The sequence below is a fragment of the Falco punctatus genome (genome assembly GCF_963210335.1).
Source record: "Falco punctatus genome assembly, chromosome: 4".
Classification (NCBI taxonomy): domain Eukaryota; kingdom Metazoa; phylum Chordata; class Aves; order Falconiformes; family Falconidae; genus Falco; species Falco punctatus.
Window position 1 is genome coordinate 107,402,091 of NC_137583.1, and position 19,639 is coordinate 107,421,729.

General features: G+C 38.0%; 1 protein-coding gene across 6 annotated transcripts in view; it reads left to right on the forward strand.

Annotated features, from left to right (window-relative positions):
- TBC1D5 (TBC1 domain family member 5) overlaps window positions 1-19,639 on the forward strand; it is a 366,944-nt gene that overhangs the window by 198,130 nt on the left and 149,175 nt on the right. For all 6 annotated transcript variants that reach the window (XM_080386447.1, XM_080386448.1, XM_080386446.1 and 3 more), the window contains one exon: window positions 3,777-3,949. In XM_080386447.1, the coding sequence (XP_080242573.1) occupies window positions 3,777-3,949 (173 nt within the window). The remainder of the gene's footprint in view (window positions 1-3,776; window positions 3,950-19,639) is intronic.

Here is a 19,639-nt window from a genome sequence, read left to right on the forward strand (position 1 = left end):
AAACATGTATAATCTTTAATAATCTTTGCTTGTACGTATGCCTTTTACAATCATGACTTTGAGGGTTAGCTACATAATAAAGTCTGAATCTTCACAAAGGAAGCAATGAAAGCATGTGCTCCGAGAGACATGTTACATTTTATAGCCTCTAACAGTTGGTTCCATTACTCCCAATTGCCATTAGAGGAGCTTCTCCAGCTACTGCATTCCCTAGCGGTTAATGAGAGAAATCTGTCCGTGCTTTATACGTGTGCTATGTCCTAGCCTCTCTTTACTGCTGTAGCATTTGTTTCCTAAATGCATGAATATATAAATGCTATTAGTATCGACTGCCAGCCATTCCGGTTTGTGTTGTGGTAGGTGATGTTTTGTGGCAGGATTTGGTGACTCTGTTCCTAATACTTGATCTAAATTTTTCAGCCGTATTTCACTGGTGTCCACGTTTAAACTGTTCTTAGAGGTTAATCTGATGCTGTCCTATAAACAGCATAGCACATCTCTGAGCCGTCCCCCTTCTTGTCTATTCGTCGTGAACCTCATCCCTTTGGGACTGATCATTTGTATTTTGTGTTAGCAGCAGACAACTAAACCCATGCACTCAAATTATTTCCAAGACGTAGAAGCTCACAAAAAGAAAACGGATGTTTTGTCTCGTGGTGACTTAATAGATAGTGAGTATGGGCAGGGGCACAGTACCGTGTTGTCCACTTGGCTTCTGTGCTTTAGGCACAGACACTCAGAGACGCTGTGTCACTTCTAGTTAAACATTTTGGCAGCTGATTGTATTAGTTTATTTTAACATCTTTCTGTTTGGGTTGTTTCTCTCACACCAGCGGGTGTGATTTTTTGGAATAATTTCAACTGACTAAATATATTGTCATTTTCTCAACCAAACTGTGTGAGAGGAGACAACAGACGTATCATAAGCACTCTGGTCATCCACTGTCCCTCTTGGAGGAGTGCACCAATTCAGGAGGCATGGACAGTCAAGGCATTGATTATCGATTGCAACTCCTGTCCCCACAGCTGCTGTCATGCTTTGAAGATTTCTGTTAATGACATTTCTGAGATGCTGATGAACTGCATTTTGATGGATACCTTTTACTTACCTCATGCTTTTTTAAATGGCAAGCCAGCACATATTATTTGATGCACTTAGCCGTGTTGATGGGCAGCCTGACAGGCAGCAGCGTGTCAGTGCTGCATTATGCCAAGGTGCACAAAGGCGGCAAGTGACAAATAACTGGTTTTGGCATTTCTCCGTAAGAGGAAGGTTGCACTAGTTCTGACATTCAGAATATTGTGGCACTTGAGCCAGTGTCCAACAGTCTGTCTTCTAGTTTTGTAAAGATGGCTTTAAACCCACAGACAACTAATGATGTAAAGGTTAATCTGAGCAACTAGCTCGTCTTCTCGTATTACAAGTTCAAATAAGTAGAAAGATTCTAATGTTGAGATTTCTATACAAGAATCTATGCCTACAGTCAAGAAAAGCTTAAAAATACAGATGTTTTGAGTCATCAGAGTTATGAGTGCATGCAGTGGTCAAGCTGAAATTAAACTTAACTTGAGTAAATCAGAATAAAGTTCATACCCCAGATGTGTGTCAACTGATGGAACATGCAGTCTAGGAATATGTAGTATTACAAACTTTTGATTAGAAATTGGTATGTTTACGCAAAAAAATACTCTAGACTGACATTTAACATTAAGGCACTGTTATCAGATCTTACTTCTAGAGTGTTTTTCTGTATAGATAGAAGAGATTAGTGGATACCCTTTTCCAGTATTTTGCATTCTAGCACATGACCAAGAAAATAATGAAATGGGTCTGAAATAACAGCAATAGGAAATAGCCATACAATGCAGAAACAAATAACAGGGTAAAAAGAAGGCTTCCTGATTTGATAATAAAGAAGTTACTAGAATAATCAAAAAGGGAGGTAGGAGAAATATCCTTTCTCAATGTACCTGCAGCTATGAAGAACTTTAGTATTTAATTAAGTAGCAACATTTCTTATTGGTCCCTAAGATGCTAGATGTTTTATTTTAAATTTCTGTTTGGTAGAACAGAAAAGATGTTGAATGGAAGGATGCCATTTCAGTGAGCTTTATTTGATAGTCTAAGGGAGCTTTTGTCAAGCTGTTTGCTAGGGCTTCTTAAATGAATATGTCTTGGTACCACAACAGCATTGCCAGACCACTGCACTGTAACAGATCAGTCCCTTTGCTGCAATTGCCATAGCTAAGCAACAATTAAGCAGATTTGAAGATACAATTTATAATCAATCAGATCCTTAAATAGAAACATTTTACCTGAATTCACTGCTCAGCATCATACCATATTTTCTGCAGTACAGAAATGGAATCATTAAGAAAAAATATTTCAAGCAAAGGAGATCGACATAAAAAATGAGCTTTTTGGTAGAAATTATTAAATGTTCAATGCCCACTTGAATGTTAAACCATGTTGTAAATGATTGTGAAATATGGGTACTTCGCTTCCATCCTCTTAAAATGTTGACAGAGAGAGAATGGGATTGAAGAGGGACTATAAACATAGGGAACAACCTTGGGCATAGTTTGTACAACCAAACTTTGTTATTGAATTTTAAAAATAATGTGCTTTTCACTGTATTGAACCAAGTGAATTTGTCTTTCTACAGTTTAAGCTGTAATGAAGTCTTCTGAAATTATTAACTCTTTGACCTCGATAATGCTTCTCTATCAATATACTGAGCAAAAGGGTTAGAAAAACAGTAACTATTTTTTAAAGTGAAGCTTTCATTCAGGTCAGAGCACCATGATGACAGATTGCAACAAAGTCATTGCAAAATCTTCTCTACTTACTGTTCCAATTTTCCCTCTTTTATAACTTCAACATTGTTTCTGACAGCTTAATTCTCCATTTCCCTTTCCCCAATCTTTCTCTTGATAGGTTTGACTTGTTCTGTTTTATTTCTCATCTTCCTTTTTACGTGTTTCCTATGCAGTGCGGTTTATTACTTGCTGCATTTCTTTCTAGCATTCTGTCTCTTTTTCAATAATACTTCACTCTTTTGCAAGAGTAAATTGAAAGCAGTATCAGGTTCAAGGATGCTAATACTCCAGTAGTTTTCTTCCTCTGTTTTCACATGGTGTGTGTCACATTCTAGATCATGACATAGTTTGCACAACCTCCAAGTCCAACCAACTACCTTCTAACTGTCAGGTTCATCTCACTGTTCTTTTTCTTTTCTCTTTTATAAGTCTTCTGATGCTTTATCATATCAAAGTTGTGTAGATTTGGAGGTACAGCCACCAGATTTTCTGAGCAAGGGAAGCCTGTTTAGGAAGGATTGTTTGAAAGTAAGTTATTTCCTATTTGGTAGGCAATTTATTGTCCTCTGAGGGCATATATTCTCTACTAAGTTACCATTTATCTGCTTTGCTGTGGACTGACTCAGACTGATGATATTAAAGCTAAAATAAAGCTGTCAACACTTTGTCAGAGCATGAAAAGTAAAGCACGCACATAAAAATTGACATGCAGAACAAGGGGATGAACCTTGGCATGCCTGGGAAGGGGATTCCCGCAGTACCTTCAACAGAAGTGGATAATTGAGATAGTGGATAATTTTATTTTGCTGGAAAAGAAGCGAGTTATTAATTTTTTATATGTTTATTTGGAAGCCAACGATTACAACGAAACAAATCTCTTGTAGACGGTCCTGTTTCTGCATGAAAGCAAGGTTTCATGGAATATTCTTTTTTCCCCCCATTTTCTGTGTCTGCAGGAGAAGGATGTGATGATTACACCTATGCCATTTGCAAGGCCACAGGACTTAGGCCCATCTATTGCTATTGTAGCGAAGGTAAACCAAATTCAGGATCATCTGCTGAAGAAACATGATATTGAGCTGTACATGCATCTGAACCGACTGGAAATCGCTCCACAGATTTATGGACTGTAAGTGTTTGCAAAGCATTATTTAATTCAATTCCTTCTATTTTATTTCGTTGTGTTAGGCTATTTTTTTCCTTTAAATTTAGGATTAGAGGAATCGGGCTAAAAAGGAGTACTTCTTCTATCTCTTAGATTTTATTCAGTTGGCAGCATTACAGTAAATGACACCCCAGTGTTGTCTTTGTGACAGTGGCATTCCCAGTGCAGATAAAGTCTGTTCAGCTACGGATTAAAGAACTTGATGAAGACCCTCAGTGCAGTGATGAAGGACATACTGAATCAAAGACATATTCTACCTGTTGTTTTTCTGTAAGAAGAAATGCGGTAATAGGACACAAAGAAGTAGGCAAGGAGAAAATCATTAGCATTGTATGGTTTATTTACTTAATTTTAGTATCAGTTCAGTATCAGTGAACTTTCCTCTACTGTAATAATGGGCTTTTGGAGACTAGTAATACAGGTGTGACGGGGCATGTTAAAAGTTGAGGCATGGAGATAACAATGTCTGTGTCTGGAGTCAGCCCAGGGAGTCCTTTTTACATTAAACTGGCTCAGATCCCTTCAGCTGGTGGTGTATTATGCATCCCCGTTCTGGGGGGTGCGGGGCAGCTTATTGGGCCAGGTGTAACTTTGGATGTGGTCGTGTCCATGTGTCTGCACAGCATTGCAGTCCCGCCTGGTTGTGGCTACTATAGTCAGTCTGGGTCAGCACAGAGCAGGCAGCTTGGATGAGCCATGAGTAACTGTGGATTGACTGTGGGTTTGAGGCAGAATTTTGCCTTCAATGTCTGGAACTCTAGACATTTCATTCATTTTGATCACTCCTTAAAGAGCTGGCAAGCCATATGTGCAGTTGCAGTGACAGAAAAATGACACTTTAATTTTTTTTTTTTTTTCAGTGCTTTAAAGCAAGGTTGGCTTTGCCTTAAATGAAAAAAAGAAAGTTTCATTTATAGGTGTGAATTTCCAAAATGTAATTGTGAATTACTTTTAACAACTCAATAGAAAATGTAGAAAGGGAGGGAAAAGGTGACTGTATAAATGTCAAGCCATAACTGCAATACTTAACAACATAAAAGTCTAATTTGATGTTGTAGTAAAATGGAAAAATGCTGCAACATAGTATATAGCCTCAAGAAAAGAGTTGAACCTAAGACTAAGTAGTAGTCCCAAACTTACAAATAACATATATTAGGAAGATAAATGTAATTCTACAAAACTTATTTAAATAGTTTTGATAGGAATGGGTTATGGGGAGAGGAAGAATAAGCCAAGTAAAGTCAAGGTATTAAAAGTATGAAGAGGACAGATTGTCCTCTTACAGTATTTTTTGCATAGTACAGAGTTGTGTATTTTCTTAATATCTTCACAAGTCTGGAGGAGAAAGCAAGCATCCCTAATATACTTCAGGGGTAGTAATGAATAAACAGGCAGTATAAATATCAAGGAAAACAGAAAGACAGTGTTTCTTTTTTATGAAGGCTTATGAAAACACACAGAAAATAAAGTAAGATAGACCTCAGAAATTTACTAACAGATATTTGGGGGCAAAAATAATTTGTACTGTAGATATTCACTTCAGTATAAGATTCTGCCTTGCAGTAAGAGAAATAATTGAAATAAAAAATTATACTTCAGCTCAAAACATAACATTATAATAACAGAAGAACAGTGCAGTCTGGTGTGGCATAAATAGAACTGAATCTGAATAAAGGAATTTACAGTTAAGAGAATGAATTATGAGAGAAAGCTTCAGGCTGACTATCAGGAAAACCTTACTAACAGGGAGCTGTTAGACTGTAAAATAATATATCAAAATTAACAAAGGAAAAAACATCAGAATACTTTAAAGACAGGCTTTGAAAAGCTCTCAGAAATGGGTAGTCTCATAGAGAATGAGTCTGCATTGGCAGAAGAGGAAAGTAGGTTGCCTGTGAGGTCATATCCTTCTCTGATTTCTGATTAAATATAAAGGACAGGAGAAAAAGAAAGGGAAAGGAACATGACTGTTGTATTATTCCCACCTTTAATGATGTCTGAATGCTTCAGAATAGTAATTTCCAGTAGTGAGCCAGCTGACAGTCTCAGATGCTGGATCTTTTCCTGTATTTAACATTTCTTGAACTAGAAACAGCATTTCTTAAACATAATAGGTTATTAATAATTGCTAAACCTAACCCAAGTGCACAATTCATGTGAGCTTTTTGTTGAAGTTTATTGTTTTGTTGAAGTTTGTTGGATTTGCCAACAATAAATATTCATCTGTCAGCCTTGATATCACTCAAAAAAATATACAAATGGTAGAAGGAAGACTGGGAACTTCCTTCAAACGATATTATGGCGTTCCTAGTGAAAAGTATCAACCCAAAAGGCTTGCATTTAGTGGCAATCTTCCCTAGCTTGAACAAGTTATACAGTTTACTTACTTAAAAATATAGTATTTTAGACTTTGCATCCTTCTACAATATTCTGGGGCAAGGTAGAAACAATTCTTTCTTACTCTTTTTTTTTTTTTTAATACAGTTGATTTCAACCTTTGATATTTACAAATAGTCCTTTTGTTTCTTGAACACTAGGGAGACTTGTTCTGCTGGGTCAGATACCCTAGTCTGTTGTACATTTCCATGTTCAGAAACTGTCCTTTAAAATAAAATGTGGTTACACACTTCTTGAAATTATGCTTACCTGCTTACAAAACCACGTTTAACAGGCATTGCAGTATGTTTGGTACAAGTCATTAATTTTGGTTGCTATCCAGTAGTGCAAAGGTTGTATGCTGGTTTTTTGGAAAAAATCCTATTATCCTATATTTTCCTATCCTAATTTTCCTATCCTAAATTTATCCTATCAGTGTGAAAAATCTTTATTTTTTTCTTCATCAGATCGTCCCCTGCAAACTGTGGTGTCATTTGCCTCAGCCTAGTATGCCAGGCTGCACACTGGGAGGTGCTGCCAGTTTAGAAAACATCTTTTCTCTGGCTAGTTTATGTTTTGTGAAGTTCTAGCTTAAGGGAGTGGATTTCTTTAACTTCTGGAGGGCATCAGTAAACAGACTTCACAATACCTGGCTATCTCATTTCAGGGATGATCAGAAAGAGAACCACATTAGGTATAGCAAGGTATGCTAGGGTCCCGGCTATGCCATACTTCTGTGCTCTGGTCATTCAAGGTGGTGACATATACGGTAAGTAGCAGCCTTAGCATAGGAATTTCTGTAGCTGGAAATTGTTGTGAGACCAGAGAGTCATTCACTTGCAGTCAGCTGCTGCATACCCCTGTGATAATTATTCAGCTGCTATTAATATCAGCTGAAATGGAAGCAGCAACGCAGAGATAAAGGCTTTGTGCCTTATCATTCTTCAGTCTTCTTGATTTGCCATGTCTCTAGCTTGTTTTTAGACCCTGAGATAATGTTTTGCAGAATCACATTGTTTCGTATTCCTGTGTAGCGCTGTGTATTCTGTACAGCCTAACCAAACTATAATAATTATCTAATCGTATCTAATTTTGTACTTTATAAAGTAAAGCACAAGGATGGTTTGAAAATAAAATGGAATTGATTACATCAACAGTTCAGTGACATGCTTCCTGATAATAAACTTTTCTTTAAATAAAAACAAAAAAAATGCTAAGACTGAACAAAAAGATTGAATACTCTGAAGGGGTTACAGATTGAATATTCAGTTTAATTGTAAGATTATATGAGTTAACAATGATTAATGTCCCAGATTAAATGATAGTCTAGTGTTAATTTCTTTGAACCTTATATCTAATTCATGTTAAAGTACAAAATAATTATTGCAAAACAATTCTGCATATTCTGCAGCGGCCAGTGTTTGCAGTGGTAAATTAAGCAGCTTGTGCTCTCAGCTTGAGAAGGGACAAGGTTTGAGGGAAGTCTTCATATACCTCTATTTCAAGACATTTTCTTCCATTTATAGTAATTTATAGTAGAGGACTTCTTCTACAATTCATTGAAAAGATGAATCAATTGGAAAAGTATCACAGAGTATCATTATTACTACTTTATTTTACCTCCCAAGGGTTTCAGAGTGAATTATATTGCATCAAATGAAATTCTCATAGAACTGCATGCAATAGGTACAGCCAGATTATGTAAATATATATGATACGGTTGTATAGAAATAATACACCCAAAGGTAATGACAAGGCATGAGTGTAAAAAGCTTTATTTAAGAACAAAAATTAACTGTTGGCATAAACTCACTGGCTTCTGCATCATAACGCTGATGACAGTATTATATTGGTTAAGCAAACTCTTTCTAAGCACATATCCAACAGACAATAAAACCCATGCAGAAGTGAGCGTAAATATTTCATGATAGCTTAATCTCCGTACAAAAAAGGCCTTCTTAGAACATTCAGTGTCGATGACTTTGCCTCCCGCTGCCACTCTGCTTTATGATGATCAATCAGATAGACATACTGCCTACTGCGGTTCAAGATGCAGTTTCAGCCCTTTAGGCTGATACCACAATTATACTTCAGGAAGAAGCCTCTCTCTTGAAGCAAAGGGGAGAAAAAGAAAGGAAAAAAAAAATGAGAAGGATGCAAACTAAGTTACAGGGTAACTAGGCACGAGTATAGATTGGAAGATAGCATTGGAAAGGTTATGTTACAGCAAAGTCAACAGCAGATGTGCTGCTCCACTATTACTATTCTTAGTTGCTTTGCTATGAGCACTGCTATGGGGCATCCACCTGTTTTAGTTTCTCTCCCATGCCATTATGGTACCAGGCAGTATTCTTTTCCATAACCATCTTGGTCTCTGGAGGGAGAATTTAAAGGATTTTACCTATGCAGTAAAGGAACATAAATCATATTCATTGTATCCAGGAGAAAAAGAAGAAAAAAAAAAGAAAAAATAGAAAGAAAAAAAAATTCCACTAGTCATCAGAATAAGAAATCTTCATGGTCTCCAGAAAAAGTAGATCAAAAGATCTACTGCTTGCTAAGGAGAACTTTACAGATGATCCAGGATGTCTGGGTTTATTTTGGATTCTCACACTTCACCCAAAAAAAAGAGAGAGATAATACATGTCATGGTCCAAACCAATTACAGTACCTCTGTAGTTTTTAATCCAGTGTCATCAATTAATTGGACAGCAATTACAATGAAAGCAACTTTGAGCTATTGTGTAACAGGGGAACCACCAAAGTCTGGCCCTGCTATTAAAATAAATGAGTATCTAGCAGTGGCTAAGACTAAGCAAATACAAAGTCTTTCTGAACAAAGTGGTAATTCTCATTTGAATGTCCAGCACCAAATTAATCCTGAACTTAGTAACTGGTATTGCTGTTGATTTCCAGTAATGATTTTCTGTTTGACTTAAACAAAGCATTACATATAAAGCAGATTTTAATGGAATATAAATCCCAACTTGTCTGTCAGTAGAGGGCTTCTTAAGGATTTAATGCCAGATGAACAGGCCTTTCTAAGAAAGGTTATCATCCACTGTTGGTTCCACAAATTAAGAAGGGATACAGCCTAGTGGATTTTTAGATAAAGCTTTTGGGGTCTGACTCAGATATCTGAAGACTTCACTTCAAATTCTGTCTTGCACAGTGGAAAAAAAAAAAAGTATTGTAAGAAGAAACTTGTACGTTCAAAGTTAGGTGGCAGAAGAAAACACATCTGAAGCTAATTTAGAAAGGTACAACACATTTTGATAGAGGGATTGGCTCACCTACTGTTGACATACCCATTGTACTGTGATGGTTTGCTAACTCAAAAGATTTGCTCTGTGCTGATAAATGTGGACAATTCTTGAAGCATCAGAGTAGGTATCTTACTGTCAGGCAGCAAGCAAATCCTACTTAGCTCTAGAAGCTGCTTTTCTTGTGTTTTGAAGTGAGACTACTCATCCTTTTGTGTTCTTAAATGATAGATATCTCTTGCTCATTGCTGAGCTTCTCCAAAAAGCTTTCTGGTTTGTTGACTGCAAAAATATGTATCTCATGTTGTGCCGCTTATCTTGTGTGCTAGGTTGAAAACTATAGTATGATGAACTTTGGATTTTATCTTCTTCCTAAATGTCACAAGTAGTATTTTAGTCTTACCTTAGACTTAAGATTTTAACATATACATAATGTAAAAGCCCACTCTATAAACAGAATGAAGGATTGGTTGAGGTGTCAAAAGTGTTCATCAGAGTTTTACTCTCCTGCCGCATAATTATGTGCTGAGATGATAATGAGTAGTACTGGATGGCTGTGAGGATGGAATGCAGATTTGTCATTATGTTGCTTCTTGATGCAGGTGATGTGCTTCCCATATGAAGTACAAGGAATTATCTTTGGGAAAGAAACAAGCAAGAAAGCTTCCATTTTGACTTTTGTCACATACTCTTAAAAAAAAAAAAAAAACCACTACCACATCTGGTGGCATTAAACATAAGCGGGCTTAGAGACCAGTGGATTTGAATAGAATAAATATCTTCTGAAACCTGTGATGAATTTAGCAGGAATATATACAGGTGTTTGGAAGGCTGTCTGTCTTTTTTTTTTCCCCCTTTTACTTTTGTAGTCAACAGCTATTGACTCTAAAAGCTGAACAATGATGGAGTTCTACTCTAGTACAGAATTTAAGGTGCCGTATATCAAGTATTTGCTTCTCCTTCTTTATACTTAAATCACATCAGCTGTTCAGGTTAACCAGTACTATTTAATTTAGTGCATCATTTTGTTTCTTTCAGTGATACAGAACTTAGTCCAGAAAAGTCATGGAGATCAGTACAGAAAAGTCAGTAAGCAGGTCATGGAACTGGTGCAGAAGGCAATTACCTCAGCATATGCCGAAAAAGTGAAACTGTGCTAAGATGCCTGTGTTAACGTAAATAGTAGGAGGCAAAATAAAGCAACCAAAACATTTCCTGTAGAATCCAGCCCTGTGGATAATTCATGTATTCATTAACCAGTGCTTCATCCTCACTACTTATTCTTACCTGGTCTATCTGAATTAAGTTAGTGCGGGTATGCAGACTGTGGGTATGTTACTGGCACATCTATTCTCCTGTGAAGACAATACCTTTACAAATCATAATAAAGTAATGAAGAGAAACATGTGCACCATCCAGCAGGAAAAGATCATCCTGTCATCAGTCCTTAAGATAAAAGCCAATACCCAAACATAGTCTGAAGACTAATACAGACAGCAGGTCACCCTGAGCATCTTCTGGGTTTTCTGCATCATCTCAATGCACATAAAACGGAACCGCACAAAGGGGAGCCTCTGTTCTAGAGAGACCTCAGAAAGCAACGGCCAGAGAAAGTGAACAGTCGACTTCTTGTTTCCACTTCAGGTACCCAGCACAGTTCTTGGGTAGCCATTTTTACCTCTGTGCACAGTCATCTCTCCTCCTTCAGTCCAACCAAATGTTACAGACTGAGGGGAAGGATTTGTGGGGGTGAGGGAAAGGTATGGAATTCTGCAACCTATACAACCTATGTAATTAAGACTATATGTTCTGAGTCTTCTCTGAACAGTTTTTTTATTGACAGTTCTTGAGTTGGGTAAATACAGGCTGGCATTAGAAGTGTGTGCAACAGGAAAAGGTCCTGCCCTGAAAAGAATGCAACTGATTGTCCTAACTTTTAAAATGGGTGAGCTGGATAGTAGTTCTCCATGACCTTGTGAACTTCTTTACAACATATTGCTTGAGTTGTAGAAGCTTCAGCAATTAAAAAAAATCTTGTTCCAAATAGGTGCATGCCTCAAGTATCTTTCCTGTTTCTGATGTGGCTTTGAGCAAGAATTTTTAAAAGTATCCTATGAAATATTAAAGCAAGCCAGCCATATCCGCAGAATAAAATCCATTAACGCAGGTCACAGGGATAGGTTGCTCAAGAGTAGTGCTGTTAATTAGGGTGCACAATTTTGTGTAACTTCTGCATATTGTATGAATTCACAGTATTTTAGTCCAGTTAAAGAAAGAAAAATGATGCTTGAGAAACACTTCTAAAAACAGAAATATTTTACCAAACTAATACTGTAAAAATAGTGAAAATATTTCATCACCCCTCATACTGAATGTAATAGCACAAGAGCCTAAAGGGTTAAGTTATATAACTTAACGTGAAGGCCCCACACGTTTTGGCAAGAAGAGAAAATCTGTGCACAGCACTGCAAAACAGAATTGCCTAGTGAAAAAGAACAAAAGCAGACAAGAGTAGGAGCTGGTTTCAAATACGTGTTTTGAAATCGATGAATGAGTCTCACTTGAGTTTTCACAGAAAGCCAAGGGTACCGCTCTCCTATTTTCTTCATCTGAAAACACTCTTAACGTACCGTTTGTAGCTTGATATCGACTGCCATTGATGACTTCATTGAATTTCCAGATAGCAGTGTTTATAAGTAAAGAAGGTAGTGGATGCACCTAGACCTTCTTATTCAGTATGGAATGTATTGACAACAGGACAATAATTATTCCCAAATTTCAGAAAAGTAAAACAGCATCAACCGATAGACCATAAGCTTGGGAAGTCCATGAGAAAGCATCTCTTTTCATAGACCTTTACGTTGTCATCTGTATTTTTTAATGATCTGCTTTTCTTTACTTCTTATCACCTGATTTGAAATTAGGACTACGTTAGCAGACTTCCTCTGATTACCTTTCTGTATTTTTTTTTGTCCTTGAGGTCTGAATAAGTGTCCAATACGGTGATCTTTGAATGCCACAGAAGCAAGATATTTTATTTTGCTCCTGGTATTGAGAAAGGAGAGAGAGAAAAGAAATATTGTATTTTCTGTCCTTTAAGTTCGTAATATAATATAATGTAATCAAATATAATATAATGAAACTCCCCCTGCTTCTGATTGCTCTTACTCCTACCAATAATGCTACCAGGTTTTTATTAGCAGAGGTGGAGAAGTTTGTAAAAAATATTTTGATCCTTTGGATAAATCTATACACTTACCCACATGGGCAATGCAGCAGTAGACCTGTGTAGTATGTTGTTAAATATTGTTACAGTGCTTAAATCAAAATTCCAGGTAAATTCTAAGCACAGTCCTTAGCTGTTTACAACTTAAATCAATAAATGTTGTGTGAGTTGTTGGGAGTTTAGGCTTGGGCCTTGTGGTTTATTCCACTTCTAACAAGTACACATGGGAATGACATGCAAAATCAGCAATATCAGGGTTTGAGTTCTTTTTAATAATGCACTTATAGAAGTATGTGGAACATCTTGAATCAAATAATTCTCCTCATTGTCTTATTTATCTATGAGAGAAATCACTAAAGAATCATCAAGCAGTAGAAGAAAAGAAATAATTCCCAGAGAAGGAAATTTTGCAATATGCCAGTGTGCTTAATATCTGGAAACGTTAATGATGACACATTTGTATTTGTATAGATTGAATGGTAGGAAACAAAATGGCATCTTTGACCTTAGTGATTCATATATTAGTATAAATGGTTCAACATGTTACTTATATTGAAAAATTGTTTATAAGAATTGAAATAGATTTAATTCCTTTTATCTTTTTTCTTATTTCAGTAACTGTAATCAGAAAAGCCTTTTTAATGGTGTAATCACATACCCAATCAAAGCACTTGGTTATACATCCTGCTTTACTATATATCTGAGCTCTGGGACCCTCTCACCGAAATGCATCCCCTGATTTATCTTCCGTCTAAACTATTTCTTACATTATGACTCTGTGCTGCAGCCTTTGATTTTCCCTGTGACATCATGAGACAGCTGTGTTACATTGTGTTTAAGCAGTACTAAACCTTTAAACTTTAAACGAATATTTTTCTTCTTGGAGGTATAAATAGAATATGTAATAAGCATCTGTGGGATATGCAATTAATGTCACTTGTGAGGAAAGACCTTCATGATGCACTTGGGTTTTGGCACTCCTAAATTATGATTTTTTTACTACACTCATGGGATAAATTCCATATCCCCCAGATGCTTATTATATATCTTCCATCTCCCTTAATTCCTATTAGCTGGATTAGTAGTTGTTGTGATGTTGAGGTTTATGGTAATTTAACTGGGGTGGTTCTCAGTGATCAATAAATAAACTTCAAAAGTTTAGTAATTTTTATTTTCTAGCAATCCCAGTGTGTATAACTGTAACAATTTACATTAAATGCTAGTTGGATACACCAGAAACTTTGGTCAACTGCGCACACTGGTGTATCCATTACATAAATTTCAAAAAGCAAGCAAATGGATAAAAGCAAAAGAATTAGCTGAATTACGAGGTTTTAGGGTGACCAAGACGGGGGTATTTCTTTTAGCAGCCACAAATTTAAAAAAAAAAACTAATTCGTGTAGAGAATAAATACTTTGTGGTTAAATGACGATATTATTAATGTTCTAGTCACAGTCATTATCTGGAGAGTTTGTCAAACTGTTACAGTATGGCCTGGATTAGTTGTCAACTCAGGAGCAAATAAGATTTTTAAAAGACTCAATAAAGTCCAGTGATTAATTGTTATCTATTCTGATTCATGCCTATCCCATTTTATCTAATTTAATAAAAGTCTAAAATGATGATTAATCCTTTCACACCAGCAGTTGCTGGTACATCCATTACATGTCCAATCTGAATTCCTCTGCCAAGGAGTTAACTACTATTTTGAACTTGGTGTGAAAAATATCATTATAAATTTCATTAACCTGATCATCAAATTTAAAAAAGTCAACTCGTAAAATCCATTACTACATATCATGCATCGAAGATTAAAAACTGGTCCTCGGTGGGCAGGAGTAGCCAGGATTTAATTCCCACAGCATATGTTTAAAGTGCTCATATGACATTATTGTATCTGTAATTATCAGAATTTTATGTTTATTAACCCAAGTGAATTAAGAATCTTGTTTTGCGTAAAATTTAGCATGCATGTTAAATTGACCATTAATTCAGAGCGTATCAATGTATATGTATTTACTCCAAACGCAAAGATATTTGTTTAGCAGATTGTACAAATTTTAGCATGTAGAGAATTGCCTTCCTTGAATTTTTCGTTCCCGGGTAAAACGATCTAACTTCTGCAGTACTTTGAGCTGGCCACCTTTGTGTGAATCCCAGGGGTGGCATCGATTTAAATCTTGCTTCAAGTAGGCCTTTCGGGGGAAACTTGGGAGCGTACTGCGGGTTTGCCCTGTGTCTGGGCTACAGCCGGGCCTTCAGCCGCAGCAGGATGTTTTTCCAGCCGTAGCCCTGCGGCCTTCGTAGCCCATCACACGTGCCCCAGCGCGACGACGGGCACGAAGCCCGCCGGCGGTGCGGGGATCGACAGCGGCGTGTGGGCTGCTCTGATGGGGTGGGGGTCCCTCGGGTGGGAAGTCAGGAAAGAAACGGTCCCCGGGGAGCGCGGGGAGGCCGCCGCCCCTTCCCGCCTCCGTGTCGCGGGTTTGAACCGCGGTCCCGGCGGCTCTCGAGCCGCAGCCCGAAACCCGGGCTGGCCCCGCCCCCGCCCCCCCCTCCCCCACGCGTGCGGCCCCGCCCCCCGCGTGGCGTGCCAGCGGTTTCCCCGGAAACGGCGGGGCCGGCGCGTTGGCGGGAGCCGGGCCGAGGGGCAGCGCCGGCGGCCGGCCGGGCCTGAGGGGAGCGCGGCCCTAGAACGGCGCCTGTACCCAGGGAAACGCGGGAGGCGCTTGGGGCCGGGAGCCTGTGGCGCCGGCAGGGGGAACGCGGGGCAAAACGCGGCCCCTTGGTTGACTTCAGGCGGAGGGACAGAAGGCAACCTGGCTTGAGAAAATAGGAACAGAGCAGGGGGTGGGGGGGTTACCAAACCAGATTCACCATATTTTAATTGTTTCATTATTATTACTGGAAAAAATACAAAAATACACCTCCCTCCTGAAAGCGCTTTTTGACGGCAGGATTCACTTGGGCTCCAGACGTAAAATGGAGACATAACAGGTGCCGGATGGCGGTGCTCCTGTGAGCAGCCGACTGTGGCTTCTGCCGTCTGCACTTGGCAGGGCGCAGCTGAGGCGTTTCAGCCTGGCACGCTATGGCTGCGAACTGCCAGCCGCCGGTGGCTTCGCCTTGCCCGTGCCTCCCTGCCCTGCCCTGCCCTGATGGGTTCGGTTTGCCCGTTTTCCTCAGAGATTCTGCAGAAAGAAAATGGTGAAGTTAGGAAGGGTGGGAAGGCCCGTCTCTGTGCACAGCATTCCTGCCTTGTGCAGTCAGCTAGCAGCGTTTCTACAGCTAGCGGTGGCAGTGCAGACGTGTTTCAGAACAGCCAGGGGATTCAGCAGAGATGTGTGTCGCATATTCAGATTATGAGGTGTTGGATTTGGAAACACGCGTTTGTACCATAGGACAGCTTACGTTCTCCTGGTATGAAGAAAGGGGGAAAGTGCCTCGGTAATTTTATCCTTGGATGGACCAAAATTTGTTTCTAAGACTCACCTTTAAATCAAAGCAGTACATCCATTGTAAAATCCTTGCCTTTCACAACTTTGTTGATTAATTTACCTTTGAACTGTTTTTTGAAGCATCTTTAAATTATCATCTGATCTATTAAATGCCCAGCTTAGAGCAGCTTTTTTTTCTATCAGATGGTTTAAATGATCTGTCTGCAGTACTTCGCATAAAGTCCACCAACCCCAGTAAAAAAATTTCCATAGAGGTTGCGGGTAAATGCATATGATGTAGCAGCATCTCCCAAAAATTCAACTCAATACTTTATGGGCTGGAATAATAACCAGCCATATTTCATACAGTCCTATAAAATTCTGTAACTTGTCTCAGTTTTTGAGCATTACAGAGATGATTTTCAAAGTTCTGTGGAGGAGTTGATATTAATTATCTATTCTGGAAAAAGGTGATTAATGCTGTTTCCATAAGAGAGCTTAAAGAGGTTAAAGTTAAGGTTACTGATAAAGACCTTTTGTTTATTTTTCTCTCTTTTTACATTTCAGCAGTTCCTATTCCACCTAAAAATCTCATATATCATTAGGTGGCGTTTGGCGTGTGTGTGCATTTCTGAAAAATTAGAGTATTTTTTCTTGAGTTGCTTCCAGTAAATGGCATTCGGGCACTGGTAACTTTGGCTTGCCTGCTGAATCACCTCACAAGAGAAGTCATCTGTAATAAAATGTTTAACCGAAATATCTGAATCTTCCAAGTGCCCAGTAATTTATTTTTTCTTAGATCTCAAAAACTGCTAACATTGACATGATTTTCATCATTAACACAGTAAGTTTGGGAGCAAACCAAAATACCATCAGATAACAAGACGATGTGATAAATATGTGGTTAGTAAGGGGGAAAACAGTTTGAGAGACTGTTAAAGGACATACTGTGTGAAGGTGTGGGGCAGGAAGGAGAGGAGGATGTGGGAGACAGGAGATGGAGAGACCAGACGTGAGATCTCAGAGCTTGAATTGCTGAACCTGGAGAATGTAAGGTGCGTTTGCGGTGTAGTTCAAGGATTAAATAGTGCATAAGGGTTTATCTCATACGGCCAGTTGCAGTGCTCGCCTGGTAGTCAAAAGATGAAATACATACCCAATGTGTAAACCTAAACGTATGTAAAATAGGTAAAGACAGTGTAGCCTTAAACATAGAGTTTCTCATTCTTTGTGCATGTGTAGGTGTGGATAAAGTCTTACATATGCAGAAACTGTTAAAACCCAAATTGTTTAGCTAACTCCTAAGTAACAGACTGGCAAAAAAAAAAATAATCTGGTTTAACTGATTTCGGTATGAGTAAGGGTGGAAAGAAGGTTCTTTTTTTTCCTGTTTCCTCTAGTTATAAAAATTACAGTGATTACACATCATAAAGCCTATCTGTAATAAAACGCATCAGCTGGCCAAGGTTTTCATCGCTCACTCAATAATCCATTAATACAGCAACGCTGCCCAGGCATCTTTATAATACCAACTCGGAGGTAATTTTAATCAGCTAGACCAGCTGGTATTTAACAGCAGCTGCTGGAGATGCCACAAATATACTCAATAGCTGACATCTTTATTTGCAGTTTTTCAAGGGGAGAAGAGATCCTCCTGTGGTTACTTATATTAAGCTTTTTATATATATATATATATATATATATGTATAAGTATTGGTACTGGAGGGTAATACCTGAATGAAAGAGGGAACAGAGTTAATACAAAAAATAAAAAATATGTTCTTGGAATCAGAGGGCTTTTTCATGAAGTCCTCTTCATAAATGGGCAAAAAAAAATAAAGCGTATATGCTGGCTTTGTTGGAGTTTAGAACCTTTTCCTGGTACATTTACACTAATCTCAGACATGGCTTGCAGCATAAAATGTACTCTGCAGTGCTGCATTGCCCTGTCTTACTGAAGCTTTCCTGAGTCTCCTATAAATATGTGATAAATAGTGCTCTTGGTAGAAAAAGTGATGTTTGCTCATATGTGTTCAGTTTTAACTGACATGTACTTCTTTTGTCCTCAGTTTTGGCTTAGAGCGTCTGTATGCAGGAGTGCATATGTATTTATCTATGCTTAAAGACACGGGTGTTTGTGTATAAATAATACACAATATGTTTATTTGTACTTCTCATCTCTTATAAGGCTAGAGATGAATTCAGCAACTGAATAAAGTGCCGCTTTCTGCAGCAGTAAATGTGGAATACTATTTCGCATTGGGTTTGGGGAGGGGGTGGGGGGGAACAACAAGCAGAGGCAACACGAAGTTAACAGTCACAAACACATTATAAATAAAAATTTAATTACACTTGGGGGAGCTTGGCTTACAAAGCTCACAAATCCATAATGGAGCTTGCTGGTAATAAAGGCCTGATCTGTTTGTTAAACTCCAATATTCCTGTCCTTCTGTATCTCTTCTTTTATATAAAACTTCAGTTTCTGCATTGATTGCCAATGGTAAAGTCAGGTACCAAAACCCATATTTCTTTATTAAGGAAATAGTTATGACTCTTATGTAGGGCAGGGGAGGTGCCCCGAGAAGTATAAGTATATGTATTTTTATTGACTATTTATAATATGTCATCATGGATGAGATCTGTGAATTTGACTTGCTGGAGATAGGTGTTTGTTAATGTACGAACAAATTCTGCGGTACCAGCTTCTTTGTAACAAAGATTTCAAAAAATACTAGTAATCATTTAAAATTATTATGAACATGAAAGAAAATACAGTATTATTAAACTTGAAAAAGGTGTAGGTGTTCCTAGACAGTAACAGTGAAAAGTAGTACATAGTTTTAATTTTTCTTCTTTCTTTTAAATTCAAAACCTGGTAGTTGAAAGAAGTTGATGGTGTAAAGGAACAAATCTGAATACATAGATATAAATCCTTAGACGAATTTGGGGCTATAGTAGTCATTTGTAGGTACTCAGGTACTCATTTGTTAGTCCCAGTGAGTTACCTCTGTGTAGTCAAATACGGATCTGTCTGAAGTTGTGATTGACTACTTCAAATTAAAATCCAGTGACAGAATGGATTACTGAGGTTGCAATTTGACTAAAAAAATACTTAGCAAGCATGTTTTCTCTTATTTGTAGTGAAAACAGTCTGTTGAAGTTTGTTTAGTGTGTTTGACAACAGACAGTTTGATATATTGCTGGGCACAGCAGTAGGTTGGACTTGAGTGGTATTAGCTTTCACTGTTTTGATTAATGGTAATTGTTTCAATGAAAAGGCATGTTTTACGTACAACTCATAGTTCTGGAAAACAGAAGTCAACTTGCAAGATCTGTAATTACTGTTCTGAG